Genomic DNA, 24878 nt, shown 5'->3' with positions numbered 1-24878 from the left:
TTGCATCTCGTAATTCAATCACTTCAATGCAAGAACGGAAACCCCATTGTCGTTTGTTTATTCAAATAACTCAACTCCTGCATACAAATCCCATTGGCTATTTGCAACCATTTAAAATCTAAACTCATTAACACATAATACATGTCTCAATACACCACAATTACTATGCTGAATTAATTATACTAGCCTTCCTAATAATACTATGGCGAACATAGCCTACAGTACAGTTACTATAGATAAACTATGCATAGACAGGCAATAGATCACGTGACCAGCGCCAAACGTAAAGTAGGGTCATTTGGCCATTGAGGCAGTGCGTCGCAGTAGAGGTATTCGCGTGGTAGCATACTGTCCCAAATACCGACTCCTAAAATAGAACTCCGAGCACGACGGTGTTGAAGGCAGTAGGCTATGCCACTGGCACAACATAAACAAAAACAAACCCCTTTTGAACGCCGATTTCACAGTTGACTTAACGAGGAGTAACCATGGAGCATGAAGAATCGCACCGTTTTCCAAGGAAAAAGCGAAGGACTCGCCTCTGCCTAATCATGGGTCTATGTGCAGTATTTTCACTGGTCGTTATCCTCGCTATTTCTCTGGGAGTAGCGCTCAGTCACAGACTGTCCAGCCCATCGAGTGAAAGCCTAAAAAAAACTATTATTGACAAATGTGAAGCATTTATACAGAACAACAAATCTTCAAGGTGAGACACTTTTATTTGATTTATTTTGCATATTTATTTATATTTTTAGCATATTGTTAAAAGTAACTCAAACTTCAGGTTAACTAATTTTGCAGCAGTTTATTCAATTTCCATTGCCATAGTTGAATATAATTAAATGTAGACTCAAGTGTATTCATGATGTAGCCTCCCTGTCTGTATGTGAACCTGCATTGCTTAATGGCACAGGTGGTTGTGCATTTACCCTTGTAACAACAGGGTGGCTAGCTTGTTTAAGGTCTGCTCTGATACTCTCTCACGGTTACCCCTCTTCCTATAATACACATCAAGACAGCTTAACACAATGAGCGAACAGTTAAAACAGTTTAGTTTTCTCCTATTCAATAACCGTTTCACAGGGAGCTATTCCTTCCTCAATCAATGATTGGCCATATTTTTATTTCTAGATAATGCTGTAATACTATTCTTGATAATTCCTGTGATTGTTCCAGTGCAAATGACTGTCAAAAGATATGGAGTGCATTTGAGCAAGCATTCGTGGGGAAGGACCCATGTAATGTACCGATGGAGGCCTATGACCTCCTTATCCATACTGTGATCCAGGATCCTGTCTGTAACAGGGTGAGATACTCACACACGCTCGCTCACACATGCACACACACACCACTCAAATATATTCATATGTTTTGTTTCATTGACAGCTGCAAGTAAAACATTTTTAACTTTTTTTACATTTCATTGCACCACCAGATGTTGTTCTGGAGCAAAACCAAGAAAATAGTGCATGACTTCACAGAGAAGACAGATTGCTTCCTGACCCTTGAGGACACACTAGTCGGCTTCGTCATGAATGGACTGACCTGGTGTGGCAAGGAGGAGAGCAACGGTAAGGCTCAAATGGAGCTACATACCATCAGTCTGTACATAACACAGTGATAGCCATAAACATGTCAAGTATATTGTGCTATGTCAGATCTACCGGTCAAAAGTTTTAGAACACCTACTCATTCAAGGGTTTTTCTTTATTTTTACTATTTTCTACATTGTAGAATAATAGTGAAGACATCCAAACTATGAAATAACACAAGGAATCATGTAGTAACCAAAAAAGTGTTAAACAAATAAAACAATTTTTTATATTTGAGATTCTTCAAATAGCCACCCTTTGCCTTGATGACAGCTTTGCACACTCTTGGCATTCTCTCAACCAGCTTCATGAGGTAGTCACCTGGAATGCATTTCAATTAACAGGTGTGCTTTGTTAATTTGTGGAATTTCTTTCCTTCTTAATGCGTTTGAGCCAGTCAGTTGTGTTGTGACAAGGTAGGGGTGGTATACAGAAGATAGCCCTATTTGGTAAAAGACCAAGTCCATATTATGGCAAGAACAGCTCAAATAAGCAAAGAGAAATGACAGTCCATCATTACTTTAAGACATAAAGGTCAGTCATTACGGAAAATGTCAAGAACTTTTAACGTTTCTTCAAGTGCAGTCGCAAAAACCATCAAACGCTATGATGAAACTGGCTCTCATGAGGACCACCACAGGAATGGAAGACCCAGAGTTACTTCTCCTGCAGAGGATAAGTTCATTAGAGTTTACCAGCCTCTGAAATGGCAGCCAAAATAAATGCTTCACAGAGTTCAAGTAACAGACATCTCAACATCAACTGTTCTGTGTGAATCAGGCCTTCATGGTTGAATTGCTGCAAAGAAACCACTACTAAAGGACACCAATCAGAAGAGACTTGCTTGGGCCAAGAAACACGGTCTGGAGTCCAAATTGTAGATTTTTGGTTCCAACCACCGTGTCTTTGTGAGATGCAGAGTATGTGAACGGATGATCTCCGCATGTGTGGTTCCCACCGTGAAGTATGGAGGAAGTGTGATGGTGTGGTGGTGCTTTGCTGGTGACGCTGTCAGTGATTTATTTAAAATTCAAGGCACACTTAACCAGCATGGCTACCACAGTATTCTGCAGCGATACGCCATCCCATCTAGTTTTTCAACAGGACAATGACCCAACACACCTCCAGGCTGTGTAAGGGCTATTTGACCAAGAAGGAGAGTGATGGAGTGCTGCATTAGATGACCTGGCCTCCACAATCACCTTACCTCAACCAAATTGAGATGGTTTGGGATGAGTCGGACCGCAGAGTGAAGGAAAAGCAACCAACAAGTGCTCAGCATATGTGGGAACTCCTTCAAGACCGTTGGAAAAGCATTCCAGGTGAAGCTGGTTGAGAGAATGCCAAAAGTGTGCAAAGGTGTCATCAAGGCAAAGGGTGGCTATTTGAAGAATCTCAAATATAAAATATTTTTTGGTTACTACATGATTCTATATGTGTTATTTCATAGTTTATGTCTTCACTATTATTCTATAATGTAGAAAATAGTAAAAATAAAGAAAACCCCTTGAATGAGTAGGTGTTCTAAAACTTATGACCGGTAGTGTACAGTGGGGGAAAAAAGTATTTAGTCAGCCACCAATTGTGCAAGTTCTCCCACTTAAAAAGATGAGAGGCCTGTAATTTTCATCATAGGTACACGTCAACTATGACAGACAAATTGAGAATTTTCTTCTCCAGAAAATCACATAAGTATTTGGTCACCTACAAACAAGCAAGATTTCTGGCTCTCACAGACCTGTAACTTCTTCTTTAAGAGGCTCCTCTGTCCTCCACTCGTTACATGTATTAATGGCACCTGTTTGAACTTGTTATCAGTATAAAAGACACCTGTCCACAACCTCAAACAGTCACACTCCAAACTCCACTATGGCCAAGACCAAAGAGCTGTCAAAGGACACCAGAAACAAAATTGTAGACCTGCACCAGGCTGGGAAGACTGAATCTGCAATAGGTAAGCAGCTTGGTTTGAAGAAATCAACTGTGGGAGCAATTATTAGGAAATGGAAGACATACAAGACCACTGATAATCTCCCTCGATCTGGGGCTCCACGCAAGATCTCACCCCGTGGGGTCAAAATGATCACAAGAACGGTGAGCAAAAATCCCAGAACCACACGGGGGGACCTAGTGAATGACCTGCAGAGAGCTGGGAACAAAGTAACAAAGCCTACCATCAGTAACACACTACGCCGCCAGGGACTCAAATCCTGCAGTGCCAGACGTGTCCCCCTGCTTAAGCCAGTACATGTCCAGGCCCGTCTGCAGTTTTGCTAGAGTGCATTTGGATGATCCAGAAGAGGATTGGGAGAATGTCATATGGTCAGATAAAACCAAAATAGAACTTTTTGGTAAAAACTCAACTCGTCGTGTTTGGAGGACAAAGAATGCTGAGTTGCATCCAAAGAACACCATACCTACTGTGAAGCATGGGGGTGGAAACATCATGCTTTGGGGCTGTCTTTCTGCAAAGGGACCAGGACGACTGATCCGTATAAAGGAAAGAATGAATGGGGCCATGTATCGTGAGATTTTGAGTGAAAACCTCCTTCCATCAGCAAGGGCATTGAAGATGAAACGTGGCTGGGTCTTTCAGCATGGCAATGATCCCAAACACACCGCCCGGGCAACGAAGGAGTGGCTTTCTTAAGAAGCATTTCAAGGTCCTGGAGTGGCCTAGCCAGTCTCCAGATCTCAACCCCATAGAAAATCTTTGGAGGGAGTTGAAAGTCCGTGTTGCCCAGCGACAGCCCCAAAACATCACTGCTCTAGAGGAGATCTGCATGGAGGAATGGGCCAAAATACCAGCAACAGTGTGTGAAAACCTTGTGAAGACTTACAGAAAACGTTTGACCTGTGTCATTGCCAACAAAGGGTATATAACAAAGTATTGAGAAACTTTTGTTATTGACCAAATACTTCTTTTCCACCATAATTTGCAAATAAATTCATTGTGATCCTACAAAAATCCTACAAATAGTTGACGTGTACCTATGATGAAAATTACAGGCCTCTCTCATCTTTTTAAGTGGGAGAACTTGCACAATTGGTGGCTGACTAAATACTTTTTTTCCCCACTGTATGTGTAATCTAAGAAATGACAGCTAATAGACCATACATGTACAGTATAAACCACTAATTTACTGGTTGTTTTAGGATGCATCCCAAATGGCAATCTATTCCATGTATAGTGCACACCTCCACTCCCCTCTGTAAGTATTTGGACAGTGAAGCAAAATTATTAAATTTGGCTGTATACTCCAGCATTTTGGATTTGAGATCAAATGTTTCATATGAGGCGAAGGTACAGAATGTTACCTTTTATTAGAGGGTATTTTCATACATTTCTGTTTTACCTAGGCCCCTCATTTGAAGAAGTCATAAGTATTTGGACAAATTCCCTTAGGATATTAAAGTAGTCAAAAGTTTCGTATTTGGTCCCATATTCCTAGCACGCAATGACTACATCAAGCTTGTGACTCTACAAACTCGTTGGATGCATTTGCGGTTTGTTTTGGTTGTGTTTTGGGTTAAGTTTTACCCAATATGAACTGAATGGTGGATGATGAGTGGAGTAATTTTCCTTCTAAGTGAGTATATCAGATGTTTTTGACCACTTCTAAATGTATCCTGATAATACCACGATCAAGAAAAATCATGAATGAATAATGATTATTGAGAAAGTTACAGAGGCTACAACAAAACATGCTAACCTCTCAACATTACAAATAACAGAGGTTAGCCTTTTTGGGGGGGTATACATTTACATTTACATTTTAGTCATTTAGCAGACGCTCTTATCCAGAGCGACTTACAGGAGCAATTAGGGTTAAGTGCCTTGCTCAAGGGCACATCGACAGATTTTTCACCTAGTCGGCTCGGGGATTAGAACCAGCGACCTTTCGGTTACTGGCACAACGCTCTTAACCACTAAGCTACCTGCCGCCCCATGATCTTTGTCCCTCTAACATTCTCACTCATCATTATTCACAATCGGCTTCCTATTTCGCAACAAAGCCTCCTTCACTCATGCTGCCAAACATGCCCTCGTAAAACGGACTATCCTACCGATCCTTGACTTCGGTGATGTCATTTACAAAATAGCCTCCAACATTCTACTCAGCAAATTGGATGTAGTCTATCACAGTGCCATCCGTTTTGTCACCAAAGCCCTATATACTACCCACCATTGTGACCAGTATGCTCTCGTTGGCTGGCCCTCACTACATATTCGTCGCCAATCCCACTGGCTCCAGGTCATCTATAAATCTCTGCTAGGCAAATCCCTGCCTTATCTTAGCTCATTGGTCACCATAGCAACACCCACCTGTAGTATGCGCTCCAGCAGGTATATCTCACTGGTCATCCCCAAAGCCAACACCTCCTTTGGCCGCCATTCCTTCCAGTTCTCTGCTGCTAATGACTGGAACGAACTGCAAAAATCTCTGAAGCTGGAGACTCTTATCTCTCTCACTAACTTTAAGCATCAGTTGTCAGAGCAGCTTACCAATCACTGCAACTGTACACAGCCCATCTGTCATTAGCCCACCCAACTACCTCATCCCCATATTGTTATTTATTTTGCTAATTTGCACCCCAGTATCTCTATTTGCACATCATCTTCTGCACATCTATCACTCCAGTGTTAATACTAAATTGTAATTATTTTGCACTATGGCCTATTTATTGCCTTACCTCCATAACTTACTACATTTGCACACACTGTATTTAGATTTTCTATTGTGTTATTGACTGTATGTTTTATTTATCCCATGTGTAACTGTGTTGTTGTTTTTATCGCACTGCTTTGCTTTATCTTGGCCAGGTCGCAGTTGTAAATGAGAACATGTTCTCAACTGGCCTATCTGGTTAAATATAGCATCCACATTACTGTAGAAGTGTTCAGAAACATTATATTCTTACAATAAAAGTGACTGTAAAACAGATATTATGAAAATACTCTCAAATAAAAGGTGACATTCTGTATTGTTGCCTCATATGAAACATTTTATCTCAATTCCAAAATGCTGGAGTATAGAGCCAAAATGTTAGCTTCACTGTCCAAATACATGCGGAGGGGAGTGTTTATAGTGCAATACTTTTGGCCAGAGCCCTATATAGGGATTATGGTGCCATTTGGGATGGGCCCTTACTATACATCCGACCATGATAAAGTACAGTATAGCTCATGACGTGGGTCAGAGCCAGAGGGCCTCAGCAGGTCCTCTGACCAAAGGCTAATGTGATGAAACAGCCTAGGATGATCCAGTTTGCTTCCGTCACTACATTATGTAAATACAGTATGGGGAAACAAGCAAACAATTATGAAGTTCCTTGAAATTTGTGCTGTCAGAAAACGTTTCCTTGTAGTGCCTGCATCATTCAGGCACTAAATGAGAACTTGTTCTCAACTGGCTTACCTGGTTAAATAAAGGTGAAATAAAATAAATAAATAAAAATTCCTTCCTTGTGTGGCTGTCTGCTTTCTCAGAAACGTTCACCACAGGGTGCCCAGGCTGGACAGACTGTGTCAACAACACAGTTCGTTCATTCTGGAATCGGGCCTCAGCAGCGGTAAGTTCTTTTCAGACTGTTATTGAGCCTGCTATGGCCAAGGTGCTTTGAAATCTTACACCTACCAGCCATGAATACAAAACGCATGGAACAAAATGTACTGATATGAATTAGATAGCCAGAAACCAATCCAAATTCAATCTGTGATTGGGAGCAGAGGAAAGGGTTTCACAGTCTTAGCTGTTCATCAATAGGCCTTTGTGTCTGTCTCCATGGGAACACATTTCTTAGCTCTCTCCTGATTGGACAATGTCATACATGGCGATGGGATGCAGGCTACAAACTTTCAAGCAGTTACACTTTGGAATTCAGGACAGCACAACAAATGTTTGTGTTGAATTTGCTATTTATAGACAGTCAAGTTCACAATATAATTTCAGACTAGATTAGTGTAGGTGTGGGGGAGTATTTGTTGTTTTTCAAAATCTGTGAGTTATGTGGGGTGCACAATACGAGTCAGCGGTGGGAGTGAGTTACCTGTTAAAAATGAGTAGGATGCACTGGAAATGTTCTGGAAATCTAAGCTTGTTGTTTCCAACTGATTTTGCAATTCAGATGTTATTTTTCTTCACTGTGGGTGTTACTTTCTTTCCCTGGTAGTTTGCAGATGCCGCATGTGGTGATGTCACAGCCATGCTGAATGGATCTATTGCCACTCCTTTCAGCCCCACCAGGTAAGATGCAATGACTGGGTCCTGAGGAGGCTATTATGGATGTGTCCTAAATGGCAACCTATTCTCTATAAAGTACACAACTTTTGACCAAAGTATAGGGAATGGGCCCTATTCAAAAGTAGTGCACTATATAGGGAATAGGGTGTCATTTCAGACACATTTATGTGTTTGGCCTAGCCCGTCTCCAATAATAACTCAGCACAAAAATGTGATAGTCTTATCAAGTTTGTCTGTGCAATGGAATGTGTTATTTCAACTGAATGGTGACATTCTCTGCTCTGGAAAAATAATTATACTCACAGATAGGGCTGTGGAAGTCCTGCAATTTTGGCAGCCGGTGAATGTCAAGCAAATAACTGCCGGTGTCACGGTAATTTACCGTTAATGAACATAAACACATTTCGCATAGCCTACAAGCCACTGATGCAGACCTTTGGAACATCTACATTTAAAAAAAGTCTAATAAAACCATCACAATAAATCCATTATTTATTTTAGACAGGTCTAAAGAAACATGTAATGAAGAAAATGTAGTCTATTTCAGAAGAACAGAATAGCATACTGAGTTGTCTTGATGTAAGGCCCTGATCTGGCTATGCCAAATAGCTGTGGGCTACACTAGTTCAGTTAGCAGACAAGATTTGCTTAGAATTCCGTGGCATTATTTTATAGTATGAAGAATACAATTGAACAGAGCTGAATAAAATAGAAAGGATATATATGTTCTCCAAAGTATTTGAGGGAGTGCACACATGCGGCTATTCTGTGTTGAGCGGTTAACAAAGAAACAGGTACTCTTATATGCTTAATTTCGAGTTATTTATGTAACTTTAGTTGTGATACAAACTTTGGGCTATATGTTTTGATTTTTAATACATTCTAAGGCTGCATGATGAGACTAATGATGATTTGAAAAAAGTTGCATGAAAGGCATGTGCTCTGCTTTGTTTTTTTGCACAGGCTGTACACACTTCATCAGTTTCTCATTCACAATTTGACAAGCACTTAATAAGGACTCGAATTTCCAGGCGACATCCCCTTTGTGTGGCCATAATGCCCCCTAAAAAAATCCATGCCTTTTGCGGCCAGTGGCCGTTGTGCCCTTGGATAATAATTATAATTCCCTTCTCCCGGCTGGGCGCACTGAAGCACCTCTCACTCACATGGCTGTCCGTCATATGATCAGGTCTTTCTCACAGGCTACAAGTGCAGACACATCGGGGACGCAACTGCGTGAGTCCTTATCCAATTCCAAGGCACATATTGAAGATATTGGAAGAACTGTCCATTTTTCGTCAGCCAATAAGATTAGTAGGCCTAACAAACAGCAAAAGCACTAGCCTATGTCAATCTACTATCCCCCATAGTACAAAAGTTGACCTATTCTGTGCGAGAAATAAATATTCCAAACATAGTCTGGGACAGTTGTGGGATTCGATATAATAATATGCCATTTAGCAGACGCTTTTATCCAAAGCGACTTACAGTCGTGCGTGCATACATTTTTGTGTATGGGTGGTCCCGGGGATCGAACCCACTACCTTACATTTTACATTACATTACATTTTACATTACAAGCGCCGTGCTCTACCAGCTGAGCTACAGAGGACCACGATAGATCCCAAATTAATACAACCACTAGCATCAAAAAAACATTTTTTAAGTAATGAGGCTGACGCAACAGATCAGAACGTTTAGCTTAAAATGTTGATAAACTATTAGGCTATTTCTTCACATTATAAGCACAGCAATGCGCACACGGCAGTAGGCTATAAGCGTGAATGTTCCATTAGCAGGAAAACACCATTCTCAAAAGTGACTGCAAATGCGATTATGCATGTAATGCTTTTATTATAAAGGTGCATTTTATGGTGAAAATTATCTTCCCCAAACTTGAAACTCACACGCTGCATAAGTATGCCAGGTAGGCTCTACACCCGTTGTAAAGCGGATTCATGTGCTTAATTTTAAGAAGTTATTTGGCCACTTTAGTTGTGATACAAACATTGGGTTATATGTTTTGATTTTTAATACATTCTAAGGCTGCATGATGCGACTCTAATGATGATTTTAAAAAAGTTGCATGAAAGGCATGAGCTCTGCTTTGTCTTTTGCATGGGCTGTTCACACTTCATCAGTCTCTCATTCACAATTTGACAAGCACCTGATAATGCCTCGAATTTCCAGGGGAAAATATATCATTCACAAGTGATAGGCTAATATTGTCACCCATCAGACTATTCTTGATTTAATCTTGTCTTTACATATACTAAATAATATATGCGTGCATTTTTATTTATTTAGAATGGACCATTATTATGCACTTGTCTCAAACAGGTGCAGGGGGGGAAAATACATGTCATCTATGCACTTAAATAGCGAATGGAGGACGCTATTCCAATGGTTCATTTTCATGCCATCCTGTTGTAAGGAGAAGCAATGTGCTTAATATTAGGAAAGTTGAGAAATAAATATAGCAGGCCTAGCCTATAGAAAGCTGATGGGACCCTCCTCTTTTTAATAGAGGCCATCGCTCTGTTTTTCTCACGCAATTGCATACCTATAGAAATGTTGCACAACATGAGCTCATAGGCTCTCATGAAGTGTTTGATTAGATTTTCGATTCCATTTGCATTGACGTCAGTGATTAGAGGGACAATAGAGTGCTGAGTACCAGGCAGTTAGCACATTTGGTAGGCTACTAATGACCATCAGCAGCATCAGAGCTTGGAGACGCCTAATTACTGTGACTAAACGGTCATGTGGAATTTGACTGCCATCAGTAATACGGTCACCTTAACAGCCCTACTCACAGACAACCAAGCAAAAACATCCTTTTACCACAGCTGCCATTTCCACCAAAATGTAGAACCCCTCTATTGCCACAACACTACGTATATTGTTAGCAGACTGTTGTGTTTTTGTTTGCTTAAGCAATAGTGCACCTACATAGTTGATTGATTTAATGTAAATCATGATCTTTACACATTTCTATGTTTGTCTTTTATGTGAAGTATTTTTGCCACCATCGAGGTGAAAAGGTTCAAAGCTGCCAAAATGAAGAGCCTGAGTGTTGTCCTGGTGACCAAGGAGAATGAGGGGTGAGCTTTTTGTCCAGACAAACTGACATATGTCTACTGTGTGTGTGTGTGTGTGTGTGTGTGTGTGTTTCTTTCTGTCATAGTTGATTTGTATGTCTTTCATAATCACTGCACCTGCATTGTGCCTAGTATGTGATTATGTAAAATAGTAGAACAAATGTCTGTTTATATATAGGATACATGTAGGCTTTATGTTTCATGGAATATTATGACATATTATAATTGTTTCATGTCTTTCCCTGCTAAAGGACAACCTGTGATGATCCCTCCTTAAAGGACCTACAGAAAGAGATAGATCCAAAACTCAAGTACAATTGCAAGGCGGTTCCTGAGTAAGTGAAGAGGTTACAATATAACTATTGATTACAACAAATCCATCTGATATTGTGTGTGTGTGCACAGCAATTTCTCCAGTGTTAAAAAAAGATAAATGAACACAGTGTTAACCTCTTAAATGTAAAGTCCCCATATTTTCGGGCCCAATTTTTTAAAATTGTATTATTCAATTCAGTCTGGAATGAGTACAGTAGCCCCTATCTGCAAAAGCAGGGTGTCAAAATCTTTGGTGTGACTTACTACCATATATGGGCATACGAATATATAAGGACAGGTCGAGGCGATGACCTCATTTCAAGATGGCTGCTACCTACGTTCCAGTTAGCATTGTGAAGCATAAACAAAATAAGCATGGAATACATTGATACACACCAAAAGCCGGGACTCCACAGATCATGAGGATAACTTATTTGTCTGCATGTGACCTACCGTTATTGATCACCAGCCCCGAGAGTCAAAATGTTTATTTTACACAACGTTTTCACCAAACAGCAAACATCTTACAAGGTAAGCTTCGATTTGGTCTGTGTTTGAGCTATAGCTACATGGGGGGTATGAAATTAATCCTTAGGTTGGTAGGAACAAATCTAGCCTGTTGCCAATGTTATCCGATGATGTATGACTTAATGGCAACATCGAATATGATGTCGCCTGCTTACGCGCTGTAGGCATCCACTACACAGGGGATTGGCTACTATGGCACCTTGACTGTCTTGTAGCCAATGAGATAAGCTTTCCAGGGAACTGACTATCCTACCGATCCTTGACTTCGGCGATGTCATTTACAAAATAGCTTCCAACACTCTACTCAGCAAATCGGATGTAGTCTTTCACAGTGCCATCCGTTTTGTCACCAAAGCCCCATATACAGTGGGGGGGAAAAGTATTTAGTCAGCCACCAATTGTGCAAGTTCTCCCACTTAAAAAGATGAGAGAGGCCTGTAATTTTCATCATAGGTACACGTCAACTATGACAGACAAAATGAGAAAAAAGAATCCAGAAAATCACATTGTAGGATTTTTTATGAATTTATTTGTGAATTATGGTGGAAATAAGTATTTGGTCAATAACAAAAGTTTCTCAATACTTTGTTATATACCCTTTGTTGGCAATGACACAGGTCAAACGTTTTCTGTAAGTCTTCACAAGGTTTTCACACTGTTGCTGGTATTTTGGCCCATTCCTCCATGCAGATCTCCTCTAGAGCAGTGATGTTTGGGGGCTGTCGCTGGGCAACACAGACTTTCAACTCCCTCCAAAGATTTTCTATGGGGTTGAGATCTGGAGACTGGCTAGGCCACTCCAGGACCTTGAAATGCTTCTTACGAAGCCACTCCTTCGTTGCCCGGGCGGTGTGTTTAGGATCATTGTCATGCTGAAAGACCCAGCCACGTTTCATCTTCAATGCCCTTGCTGATGGAAGGAGGTTTTCACTCAAAATCTCACGATACATGGCCCCATTCATTCTTTCCTTTACACGGATCAGTCGTCCTGGTCCCTTTGCAGAAAAACAGCCCCAAAGCATGATGTTTCCACCCCCATGCTTCACAGTAGGTATGGTGTTCTTTGGATGCAACTCAGCATTCTTTGTCCTCCAAACACGACGAGTTGAGTTTTTACCAAAAAGTTCTATTTTGGTTTCATCTGACCATATGACATTCTCCCAATCCTCTTCTGGATCATCCAAATGCACTCTAGCAAACTTCAGACGGGCCTGGACATGTACTGGCTTAAGCAGGGGGACACGTCTGGCACTGCAGGATTATCAGTGGTCTTGTATGTCTTCCATTTCCTAATAATTGCTCCCACAGTTAATTTCTTCAAACCAAGCTGCTTACCTATTGCAGATTCAGTCTTCCCAGCCTGGTGCAGGTCTACAATTTTGTTTCTGGTGTCCTTTGACAGCTCTTTGGTCTTGGCCATAGTGGAGTTTGGAGTGTGACTGTTTGAGGTTGTGGACAGGTGTCTTTTATACTGATAACAAGTTCAAACAGGTGCCATTAATACAGGTAACGAGTGGAGGACAGAGGAGCCTCTTAAAGAAGAAGTTACATGTCTGTGAGAGCCAGAAATCTTGCTTGTTTGTAGGTGACCAAATACTTATTTTCCACCATAATTTGCAAATAAATTCATAAAAAATCCTACAATGTGATTTTCTGGATTTTTCTTTTCTCAATTTGTCTGTCATAGTTGACTTGTACCTATGATGGAAATTACAGGCCTCTCTCATCTTTTTAAGTGGGAGAACTTGCACAATTGGTGGCTGACTAAATACTTTTTCCCCCCACTGTACTACCCACCATTGTGACCTGTACGCTCTCGTTGGCTGGCCCTCACTACATATTCGTCGCCAAACCCACTGGCTCCAGGTCATCTATAAATCCCTTCTAGGCAAATCCCTGCGTTATCTTGTAAGATGGCATAGCAGTGCGGTCGTGTTCTTTGTTGTGTGTCTGTGTAAATAGCCAGTTTTTTGTATTTTTCGTACATATTTCCCTATCACACTTTTCATCCTTCTACAAAATATACTTTCCTGCAACCCGCCTCACTCAATGTGGAACGGATTCTATTATTGACTTACCTTTTATCTAGAATCTCCAGTTGATACCAGCTAGCCAGTTAACTAGCTACTTGCTATTAGCCACCGTTAGCGGTTTTCACCCAGAACATAGGATTTTCTGCCGGAATAACTGAATCACTGGACATTAACACCGGATCGCAACTAGCTAGCCGCAACCGAATTGGATGTTGCTGTTTGGCTAATCACCACTGCCCCTGAAGCAAGCACCAGTTAGCCGGGATATGGGCCTGGCTCAAGGCTATCTACCTCTCTGTCTACCGGATGGGAGTAGCCAGCTAACTAGCTACTTGCTATTAGCCACCGCTAGCGGTTTCTCACCATTGTCCGTGGCCTGCACTACCTACCAGCCAGCTCTAGCCTGTACTATTATCGCACTGTCTGCACAGTCTGCACTGTCTGCACAGCGCGTTATCGACCCAGAACATATCGGTTTTTCTGCCGGAATCACTGATTCACTGGACCTTTAACACCGGACCATCGTAGCTAGATAGCTGCAATCAAATGGACGTTGTTGTTGGCTAATCAGCCTCGAGCTAGCCGCAAGCCAGGCCCTTCTCCCGGCTATCTACCTCTCTATCAACTGGACGGGACCTCCTAGTGTTGACACGGAGCCCCGCCGATCCAACACGACTGGTCTGCCGACGAAATCGTCTGATGCGATTACAACAGGTTTCCCGTTACGACGTCGACCACGAAGATCCATCTGCTAGCCCCGGCCCGCTAGCACACGCTAGCCGTGGCCTCTTGCTCGCTAGTGCTATAGCAGCCCCCAAACTACCTCCGAACTCTCCTATTGCTGTTCACCAGACCTTATGATAACTCAGCTATATAGCTGATGCCTGCTGGACTGTTCCTTTATACGGTACCGCATCCTGTTTATGTTTAGCCTCAGCCCAAACTTTGTCGCCATTACCAGCTGTTGTCTTAGCTCTCTCGAATAACACCCGTGATTGCTTTATGCCTCTCTCCCATGTCAATATGCCTTGCTTATTGCTGTTTCGGTTATTTCTTATTGTACTATTTCACTGTAGATCCCCCAGCCCAGCTCAACCTGCCATAGATAGCTCCTTTGTCCCACCCCCCATACACGCGGAGACCGACTCAATCGGTGCCTCCAGTGATGCTCTCTCTTTCATCGTTATCCAACGCTTAGGTTAACCTCCACTGTACTCATATCCTTCCATATCCTTTTCTGTACATAATGCCCTGAATCTATTCTACAACGCCCGGAAATCTGCCCCTTTTTTTCTCTGTACCCAACGCACTAGAAGACCAGTAATTAAAGCCTTTAGCCGTATCCTTATTCTACTCCTCCTCTGGTGATGTAGAGGTTAACCCAGGCCCTGTATCCCCCAGTATCACTCCTACTCCCCAGGCGTTATCATTTGTTGACTTCTGTAACCGTAAAAGCATTGGTTTTACCCAACTACCTCATCCCCATATTGTTATTTATTTTGCTAATTTGCACCCCAGTATCTCTATTTGCACATCATCTTTTGCACATCTATCATTCCAGTGTTAATACGAAATTGTAACTATTTTGCACTATGGCCTATTTATTGCCTTACCTCCATAACTTACTACATTCGCACACACTGTATATATATTTTCTGTTTGTATTTTTGACTTTATGTTTTGTTTACCCCATATGTAACTATGTGTTGTTGTTTTTAATCGCACTGCTTTGCTTTATCTTGGCCAGGTCGCAGTTGTAAATGAGAACTTGTTCTCAACTGGCTTACCTGGTTAAATAAAGGTTAAATACAAAAAATATATAAAAATCTTAGCTCATTGGTCACCATAGCAACACCCACCCGGACTCCTGAGTGGCGCAGTGGTCTAAGGCACTGCATCGCAGTGCTAACTGTGCAACTAGATCCTGGTTCGAATCCAGGCTCTGTCGCAGCCGGCCGCGACCGGGAGACTCATGGGCGGCGCACAATTGGCCCAGCGTCGTCCAGGGTAGGGGAGGGAATGGCCGGCAGGGATGTAGCTCAGTTGATAGAGCATGGCGTTTGCAACGCCAGGGTTGTGGGTTCGATTCCGACGGGGGGGCAGTATAAAAAATAATAAAAATATGTATTCACTAAAACTGTAAGTCGCTCTGGATAAGAGCGTCTGCTAAATGACGTAAATGTAAATGTAAATGTATGCGTTCCAGCAGGTATATCTCACCCTCACTATCTTTAAGCATAAGTTGTCAGAGCAGCTTACCGATCACTGCACCTGTACACAGCCCATCTGTAATTAGCCCACCCAACTACCTCATCCCCATATTGTTATTTACATTATTTATTTTGCTCATTTGCACCCCAGTATCTCTATTTGCACATAATCTTCTGCACATCTATCACTCCAGTGTTAATACTAAATTATAATTGTAATTATTTTGCACTATGGCCTATTTATTGCCTTACCTCCATAACTTACTACATTTGCACACACTGTATATAGATTTTCTATTGTGTTATTGACTGTACGTTTTGTTTATTCCATATGTAACTCTGTGGTGTTGTTGTTTTTTCCGCACTGCTTTGCTTTATCTTGGCCAGGTCGCAGTTGTAAATGAGAACTTGTTCTCAACTGGCTTACCTTGTGAAAAAAAAAAATGTGCAGTTGACTTGGGTGGGACAAAGCAAGGCCTAGAACCTTTTATGCGTAATGCGAACTATTGCTACCTGGCTTAGAGACGAGACGCACCGAGCACGCTACAATACATTGTAAACAGATTTCATCGCTTTAATTTCATTGCTTTAGCATAAAAGATGGCTTCTCAAGGGGGGCTATAAAAAAAATAAAAATACAGTATACAGACATAAAAGCTTTGAATAAAATACTGGAGTCGGACTCGGATCAGGGGAGCGTTTTGGACAATGAGGATTTCGACTCGGCCGACGAAGATTGCTTTCTAGAAGGATTGGATCCACTTTTAGATCTGTAAGTAAATTATTTTCATGACTTTATATAGCTAATTTACTATATGTTGTCTGCTTTTTGTGCTTTGGATTTAGTTTACATAGGCCTATGTAACAAGTAATTTCAATGTAATGGAATTCCAAAGTAGTTATTGTCTGTTTCATATTAGTTCACTGTTTGCTGTTCTAAGTTTCATCCTTGTAACTTTGGAGAGGCCACTAAACTCTCATGGCCATTGTTTATTTGTGTTTCTCACCTCTGCCTTTGTCTCGTGTTACTGTTTGCATTGTGTGTGTGCTTCACACCTATGTGAGTCACTGTACAGATAAGGTTTAGGCTTGGTGTTTTTACTTTACAGTAATGTCGTTTTGTAAATTTAGTCAACTGTAATTCTGTGTGTCTTACAACAATATATCCCTTTATAGTATTCACCACAGAGTGGAGAATGCAGAGGATTTTGACGTTTGGGAGTCACCCCTCCCCAGCAAGCACCCTGCCAGTAAAGGTCTTCACCCCCCACTGCTATGTCTATCACCCCGTCTGATGGTTCTATGTCCACCACTCGACGAAGGCCCCACTCCTCTTCAACCACCCCCACTGCAGTTTCAATCACCCAGTCTGATGGCTCTACATCCACTTTTCATAGACCTCATGAAAAATAAAATAGGACGAATGGTGCCACAAGACCCTAACAGAATCGGTTTCCCCAAAACCAAGGTAAACGACATGACAAAAACAGCAGAGAGGGGGACCTTACAGTGAGGGAAAAAAGTATTTGATCCCCTGCTGATTTTGTACGTTTGCCCACTGACAAAGAAATGATTAGTCTATCATTTTAATGGTAGGTTTATTTGAACAGTGAGAGACAGAATAATAACAAAAAAATCCAGAAAAAAGCATGTCAAAAATGTTATAAATTGATTTGCATTTTAATGAGGGAAATAAGTATTTGACCCCTCTGCAAAACATTACTTAGTACTTGGTGGCAAAACCCTTGTTGGCAATCACAGAGATCAGACGTTTCTTGTAGTTGGCCACCAGGTTTGCACACATCTCAGGAGGGATTTTGTCCCACTCCTCTTTGCAGATCTTCTCCAAGTCATTAAGGTTTTGAGGCTGACGTTTGGCAACTCGAACCTTCAGCTCCCTGAACAGATTTTCTATAGGATTAAGGTCTGGAGACTGGCTAGGCCATTCCAGGACCTTAATGTGCTTCTTCTTGAGCCACTCCTTTGTTGCCTTGGCTGTGTGTTTTGGGTCATTGTCATGCTGGAATACCCATCCACGACCCATTTTCAATGCCCTGGCTGAGAGGAGGTTCTCACCCAAGATTTGACGGTACATGGCCCCGTCCATCGTCCCTTTGATGCGGTGAAGTTGTCCTGTCCCCTTAGCAGAAAAACACCCCCAAAGCATAATTTTTCCACCTCCATGTTTGACGGTGGGGATGGTCTTCTTGGGGTCATAGGCAGCATTCCTCCTCCTCCAAACACGGCGAGTTGAGTTGATACCAAAGAGCTCGATTTTGGTCTCATCTGACCACAACACTTTCACCCAGTTCTCCTCTGAATCATTCAGATGGTCATTGGCAAACTTCAGACGGGCATGTATAGGTGCTTTCTTGAGCAGGGGGACCTTGCGGGCGCTGCAGGATTTCAGTCCTTCACTGCGTAGTGTGTTAACAATAGTTTTCTTGGTGACTATGGTCCCAGCTGCCTTGAGATCATTGACAAGATCCTCCCGTGTAGTTCTGGGCTGATTCCTCACCGTTCTCATGATCATTGCAACTCCACGAGGTGAGATCTTGCATGGAGCCCCAGGCCGAGGGAGATTGACAGTTATTTTGTTTTACTTCCATTTGCGAATAATCGCACCCTGTTGTCACCTTCTCACCAAGCAGCTTGGCGATGGTCTTGTAGCCCATTCCAGCCTTGTGTAGGTCTACAATCTTGTCCCTGACATCCTTGGAGAGCTCTTTGGTCTTCGCCATGGTGGAGAGTTTGGAATCTGATTGATTGATTGCTTCTGTGGACAGGTGTCTTTTATACAGGTAACAAGCTGAGATTAGGAGCACACTCTTAAAGGGAGTGCTCCTAATCTCAGCTTGTTACCTGTATAAAAGACACCTGGGAGACAGAAATCTTTCTGATTGAGAGGGGGTCAAATACTTATTTCCCTCATTAAAATGCAAATCAATTTATAACATTTTTGACATGCGTTTTTCTGGATTTTGTTGTTGTTATTCTGTCTCTCACTGTTCAAATAAACCTACCAATCAAATTATAGACTGATCATTTCTTTGTCAGTGGGTAAACGTACAAAAGCAGGGGATCAAATACTTTTTTCCCTCACTGTATGTTGGATCAGGACTAATAAGCTGCTTTTTGTGAAATGGAATGACACTAGGAAAGTAACCATGCTCACCACACAGCATAAGGCATTCAATAACAACCATGTCTTAAGGAGGTTGAAAAATGCCAATGGGGCATGGATGAGGAAGAATGTCCCCATTCCTGTTTCTCTGAAGGACTACAATGCCGAAAAGCCCAGAGAGGGACTGCTTCAAAGACTATCACGACATGCACAAGCTATGGTGAAAGTGAAATCGAATCATCTACACCTGGGATGTAAAACTAACACGAATGCCATTTGTAAATAGTTCAGATTATTTATATTTTTGCACCTTTTTTAGTGAAGGACACGTGTGTAACCAAGTTTGTGTTTGATAAGACATTTGTATATATTTTTTTATGTACAGTACCAGTCAAAAGTTTGGACACACCTACTCATTCAAGGATTTTTCTTTATTTGTACTATTTTCTACATTGTAGAATAATAGTGAAGACATCAATACCATGAAATAACACATATGGAATCATGTAGTCTCCCAAGTGGCGCAGTGGTCTAAGGCAGTGCTAGCTGTGCCACTAGAGATCCTGGTTCGAATCCAGGCTCTGTCGTATCCGGCCGCGACCGGGAGACCCATGGGGCGGCGCACAATTGGCCCAGCGTCGTCCAGGGTAGGGGAAGGAATGGCCGGCAGGGATGTAGCTCAGTTGGTAGAGCATGGTGTTTGCAACGCCAGGGTTGTGGGTTCGTTTCCCACGGGGCGCCAGTATGAATAAAATAAAAGTAATGTACTCACTAACTGTAAGTCGCTCTGGATAAGAGCGTCTGCTAAATGACTAAAATGTAAAATGTAAATGTAGTAACCCCCAAAAGTGTTAAAGTAGCCACCCTTTGCCTTGATGACAGCTTTGCACACTCTTGGCATTCTCTCAACCAGCTTCACTTGGAATGCTTTTACAACAGTCTTGAAGGAGTTCCCACTTGTTGGCTGCTTTTCCTTCACTCTGCGGTCCAACTCATCCCAAGCCATCTCAAATGGGTTGAGGTTGGGTGATTTGTTGAGGCCAGGTCATCTGATGCAGCACTATATCACTCTCCTTGGTCAAATAGCCCTTACACAGCCTGGAGGTGTGTTGGGTCATTGTCCTGTTGAAAAACAAATGATAGTCCCACTAAGCGCAAACCAGATGGGATGGCGTATCGCTGCAGAATGCTGTGGTAGCCATGCTGGTTAAGTGTTCCTTGAATTCTAAATAAGTGTCACCAGCAAAGCACCATCACACCTCCTCCTCCATGCTTCACGGTGGGAAATAGGGCTATCTGCCTTGTCACAACACAACTGATTGGCTCAAACGCATTAAGAAGGAAATAAATTCCACAAATTAACTTTTAACATTTACATTTTTTACATTTTTTGTCATTTAGCAGACGCTCTTGTCCAGAGCGACTTACAGTTAGTGAGTGCATACATTTTCATACTGCCCCCCCGTGGGAATCAAACCCACAACCCTGGCGTTGCAAACGCCATGCTCTACCAACTGAGCTACACGGGACACCTGTTCATTGAAATCACTCCAGGTGACTACCTCATGAAGCTGGTTGAGAGAATGCCAAGAGTGTGCAAAGCTGTCATCAAGGCAAAGGGTGGATACTTTGAGGAATCTCAAATATAAAATATATTTTGATTTGTGTTGTGGAAAATAACCACCATACTTTATTACAAATAAGGTCTTACAGAGTTTTTTTGTTGCACCAAGAAATGACTTTAATAAAGTTTCCAACAAAGCCGATACTCGTCTGCAGAGGAGCACACATTCTTAAGGTCCCCCTCCATCTTATATAGTCCTCTTCAGTTTTCCCGCTCTTTTATTGCTCCGCCCACTTCCTTTGTCCCTGAGGACGGCTGAACTATTACTCCAACTAATCACCCGCTCCCCTGTACCTCACCCCCTCAAGCTGTAATCAATCAAGGAGATACCAAAGAGACAAAGGTCAAACTATTCAACCCTGGTGCCGCTCCCTTCACTGTGTTTGAAGAGAGAGACAAAAGGCAGCCATGGATTCAAGTAAGAGCAAGCACTTTGACCCTAGGGCAGTTTCTCTCTACTCCCCCACACAAACAGTGAAATGCCCCAATAAAATTCCTAGCCCAGTAACAAACAATTCTAACTCAATGTTCGTGATTAACTCAGTTCTATCTTCTAATTTATTAAAGAATATACATCATATCCCTCCTAATGGGGTTACTAATCCCATAAATTTACAAAAGTATATCATGTTTATGCTATCAATCACAATCTTTGCATTCAAGGTTATACTCATAATAAAAATATCACTAAAGGGATAATAAAGGGAACACTAAAATAACACATCCTAGATCTGAATGAATGAAATAATCTTATTAAATACTTTTTTCTTTACATAGTTGAATGTGCTGACAACAAAATCACACAAAAATTATCAATGGAAATCAAATTTGTCAACCCATGGAGGTCTGGATTTGGAGTCACACTCAAAATTAAAGTGGAAAACCACACTACAGGCTAATCCAACTTTGATGTAATGTCCTTAAAACAAGTCAAAATTAGGCTCAGTAGTGTGTGTGGCCTCCACGTGCCTGTATGACCTCCCTACAACGCCTGGGCATGCTCCTGATGAGGTGGCGGATGGTCTCCTGAGGGATCTCCTCCCAGACCTGGACTAAAGCATCCGCCAACTCCTGGACAGTCTGTGGTGCAACGTGGCGTTGGTGGATGGAGCGAGACATGATGTCCCAGATGTGCTCAACTGGATTCAGGTCTGGGGAACGGGCGGGCCAGTCCATAGCATCAATGCCTTCCTCTCGCAGGAACTGCTGACACACTCCAGCCACATGAGGTCTAGCATTGTCTTGCATTAGGAGGAACCCAGGGCTAACCGCACCAGCATATGGTCTCACAAGGGGTCTGTGGATCTCATCTCGGTACCTAATGGCAGTCAGGCTACCTCTGGCGAGCACATGGAGGGCTGTGCGGCCCCCCAAAGAAATGCCACCCCACACCATGACTGACCCACCGCCAAACCGGTCATGCTGGAGGATGTTGCAGGCAGCAGAACGTTCTCCACGGCGTCTCCAGACTCTGTCACGTGCTTAGTGTGAACCTGCTTTCATCTGTGAAGAGCACAGGGCACCAGTGGCGAATTTGCCAATCTTGGTGTTCTCTGGCAAATGCCAAACGTCCTGCACGGTGTTGGGCTGTAAGCACAACCCCCACCTGTGGACGTCGGGCCCTCATACCACCCTCATGGAGTCTGTTTCTGACCGTTTGAGCAGATACATGCACATTTGTGGCCTGCTGGAGGTCATTTTGCAGGACTCTGGCAGTGCTCCTCCTGCTCCTCCTTGCACAAAGGCGGAGGTAGCGGTCCTGCTGCTGGGTTGTTGCCCTCCTACGGCGGCCTCCACGTCTCCTGATGTACTGGCCTGTCTCCTGGTAGCGCCTCCATGCTCTGGACGCTACGCTGACAGACACAGCAAACCTTCTTGCCACAGCTCGCATTGATGTGCCATCCTGGATGAGCTGCACTACCTGAGCCACTTGTGTGGGTTGTAGACTCTGTCTCATGCTACCACTAGAGTGAAAGCACCGCCAGCATTCAGAAGTGACCAAAACATCAGCCAGGAAGCATAGGAACTGAGAAGTGGTCTGTGGTCACCACCTGCAGAACCACTCCTTTATTGGAGGTGTCTTGCTAATTGCCTATAATTTCCACCTGTTGTCTATTCCATTTGCACAACAGCATGTGAAATTTATTGACAATCAGTGTTGCTTCCTAAGTGGACAGTTTGATTTCACAGAAGTGTGATTGACTTGGAGTTACATTGTGTTGTTTAAGTGTTCCCTTTATTTTTTTGAGCAGTGTATTATCCATAATTTTAGCATTACCTTCCTCATAACGAGAATTACAACAGATCAGTATCTCAATGCATTCCTAGTCTAAATTACTATCAATTTAGCAGTGTATAATAACTCCTCAATTCAACATACTACCTCAACTAACACTTGCTTCCTCTACCGGCACTCAATCTTCTGGCGTCCTCCTTATGTCCTTCAGATAGCTTCATAGTTCATCTTGGATTGCCCATGGCAATGCCCCAATTCCAATGTCACACCTGAGCCGCCCCACCTCCATCATCATTCGGTTTTGTCAATTTTGCCAACCAGTAACTATGAAGAACATTGTATTGGCCTAGGTCTTCCTCCTGCTCACTCCACATGGACTCCTGTCACATTCTTGAGAGAAAAGGCACAAAAGAGAAGGCAATTGATTGCTTTGATTTGATGCTAGATTCAGGTCTCCTGGCAGAGGTGGTGTCGGACAGGAACGTCTTCAACGCCTTTGTTGCTCTTCTTCAGCCGGGTAGAGGGTTTTTGGTTTTTATTGAGGTTTACACCGTTCTGGACCGAATTATCTCTGCTATGCATTACGACACCATCCGTAGTAACCTCAGGAAAGGACAGATCACAACAGTTCAGTTGAGGTAATTTCCAATCCAAAACATCCCTATTAACATTGACTATATGACAAAGTATTATGTTTCACCACTCATTCTTAATACCCATTTGTAATACTTGATCCTGCTGCCTGATAGATTTTTATTTGCGGGGTCCCTGTATTCCAAAGGCTATCTGTTTAAACGCCCCCTAGTTTCACATTCTCCCTTGAATTCTCCCAAATTATATAATCCCAATTGTTTTATTGTAACATTCCTATATTTCCACATAATCTATTTGATATTACTCTGGTGTTTCCCTTTTCCTTGTTCCTATTCTAACAATTGCTTACACTTCTCTCCTCCTTGATCATAAAATTGTTTATAGTTAGAATTCCCTAAATATTACAAAAAGTTGTGATTGATTCCTAGCACACAGTCCTGGTAACTGTGAAGATTTTGAACTACTGTTAATTCTTTAAACGGAGATGTGGTGCATATTAGACTATTTTCTTTATTTACTTGTAATGTAATATATTGTACTCATCTATACCAATCATTGTTTAACGGCTCCTTCAATTCCCTTTCTTCTGCATTTGGTATGGCTCTAACATGTAAAGGGTTTAATGCACTTTCCCAAGGAATAATTACTTCAACAACCCTACCCCCTGGAAATGTAGCACTTATAAGTACTACATCCAATTGTTTAAGTCCTGGGCTGTTATTCTTATGTCTATGATCCATCTGTCTTTTTCTTTTATTATCTTAAGGTCCCAGTTACCCCATGTGATTTCCCCATAATCCTTGTGTTGGTTCCTCCCACACCAATAACCATTTAACCCTTGTATTTTAATAGTGATCCCGTTCTGTATTTTAGTTATGGTTCCTGCCTGTGCAGGAATATACATTCTAATCCTGTCTTTATCCCTTCTATGTCTTGTTCTTCTGCTGTTTACTATTATCAGTACCCCCTTCCCCTCATTCTCAGGGAACTAGTCAAGTGCAGAGAAATCAATGATGAGGATATCTGGTGCGTCTTGGAGGTCTGGAATCTCTCGGTGGTCTAGAATGTCTTGGAGGTCTGGAATCTCTCGGCGGTCTAGAATGTCTTGGAGGTCTGGAATCTCTCGGCGGTCTGGAATGTCTTGGAGGTCTGGAATCTCTCGGCGGTCTCTTAGTCATCAGTTCCCTCACTCTGGTACAATGGTTTAGATGATACCCGATCGCGCTCCCTTCTATCCGTACCACCGTTGGTGTAACCTGGACGATGATGTATGGTC

The 24878-nt window shown here is 42.3% G+C and overlaps 1 protein-coding gene across 1 annotated transcript in view; it reads left to right on the top strand.

Annotated features, from left to right (window-relative positions):
• Positions 1 to 302: 302 nt before the first annotated feature.
• The window catches only part of LOC121569932 (ADP-ribosyl cyclase/cyclic ADP-ribose hydrolase 1), a 46786-nt gene continuing 22210 nt past the window's right edge, over positions 303 to 24878 (top strand). Inside the window, exons 1-7 of the mRNA XM_041881284.2 lie at positions 303 to 706; positions 1177 to 1306; positions 1436 to 1571; positions 7084 to 7166; positions 7767 to 7840; positions 10855 to 10941; positions 11190 to 11273. Of these exons, the coding sequence (XP_041737218.1) occupies positions 489 to 706; positions 1177 to 1306; positions 1436 to 1571; positions 7084 to 7166; positions 7767 to 7840; positions 10855 to 10941; positions 11190 to 11273 (812 nt within the window). The 5' untranslated portion in view covers positions 303 to 488. The remainder of the gene's footprint in view (positions 707 to 1176; positions 1307 to 1435; positions 1572 to 7083; positions 7167 to 7766; positions 7841 to 10854; positions 10942 to 11189; positions 11274 to 24878) is intronic.

This window comes from Coregonus clupeaformis, chromosome 7, assembly GCF_020615455.1.
Source record: "Coregonus clupeaformis isolate EN_2021a chromosome 7, ASM2061545v1, whole genome shotgun sequence".
Lineage (NCBI taxonomy): Eukaryota > Metazoa > Chordata > Actinopteri > Salmoniformes > Salmonidae > Coregonus > Coregonus clupeaformis.
The sequence above is the reverse complement of the archived record's forward strand: the minus strand, read 5'-3'. Positions and strand labels throughout refer to the sequence as shown.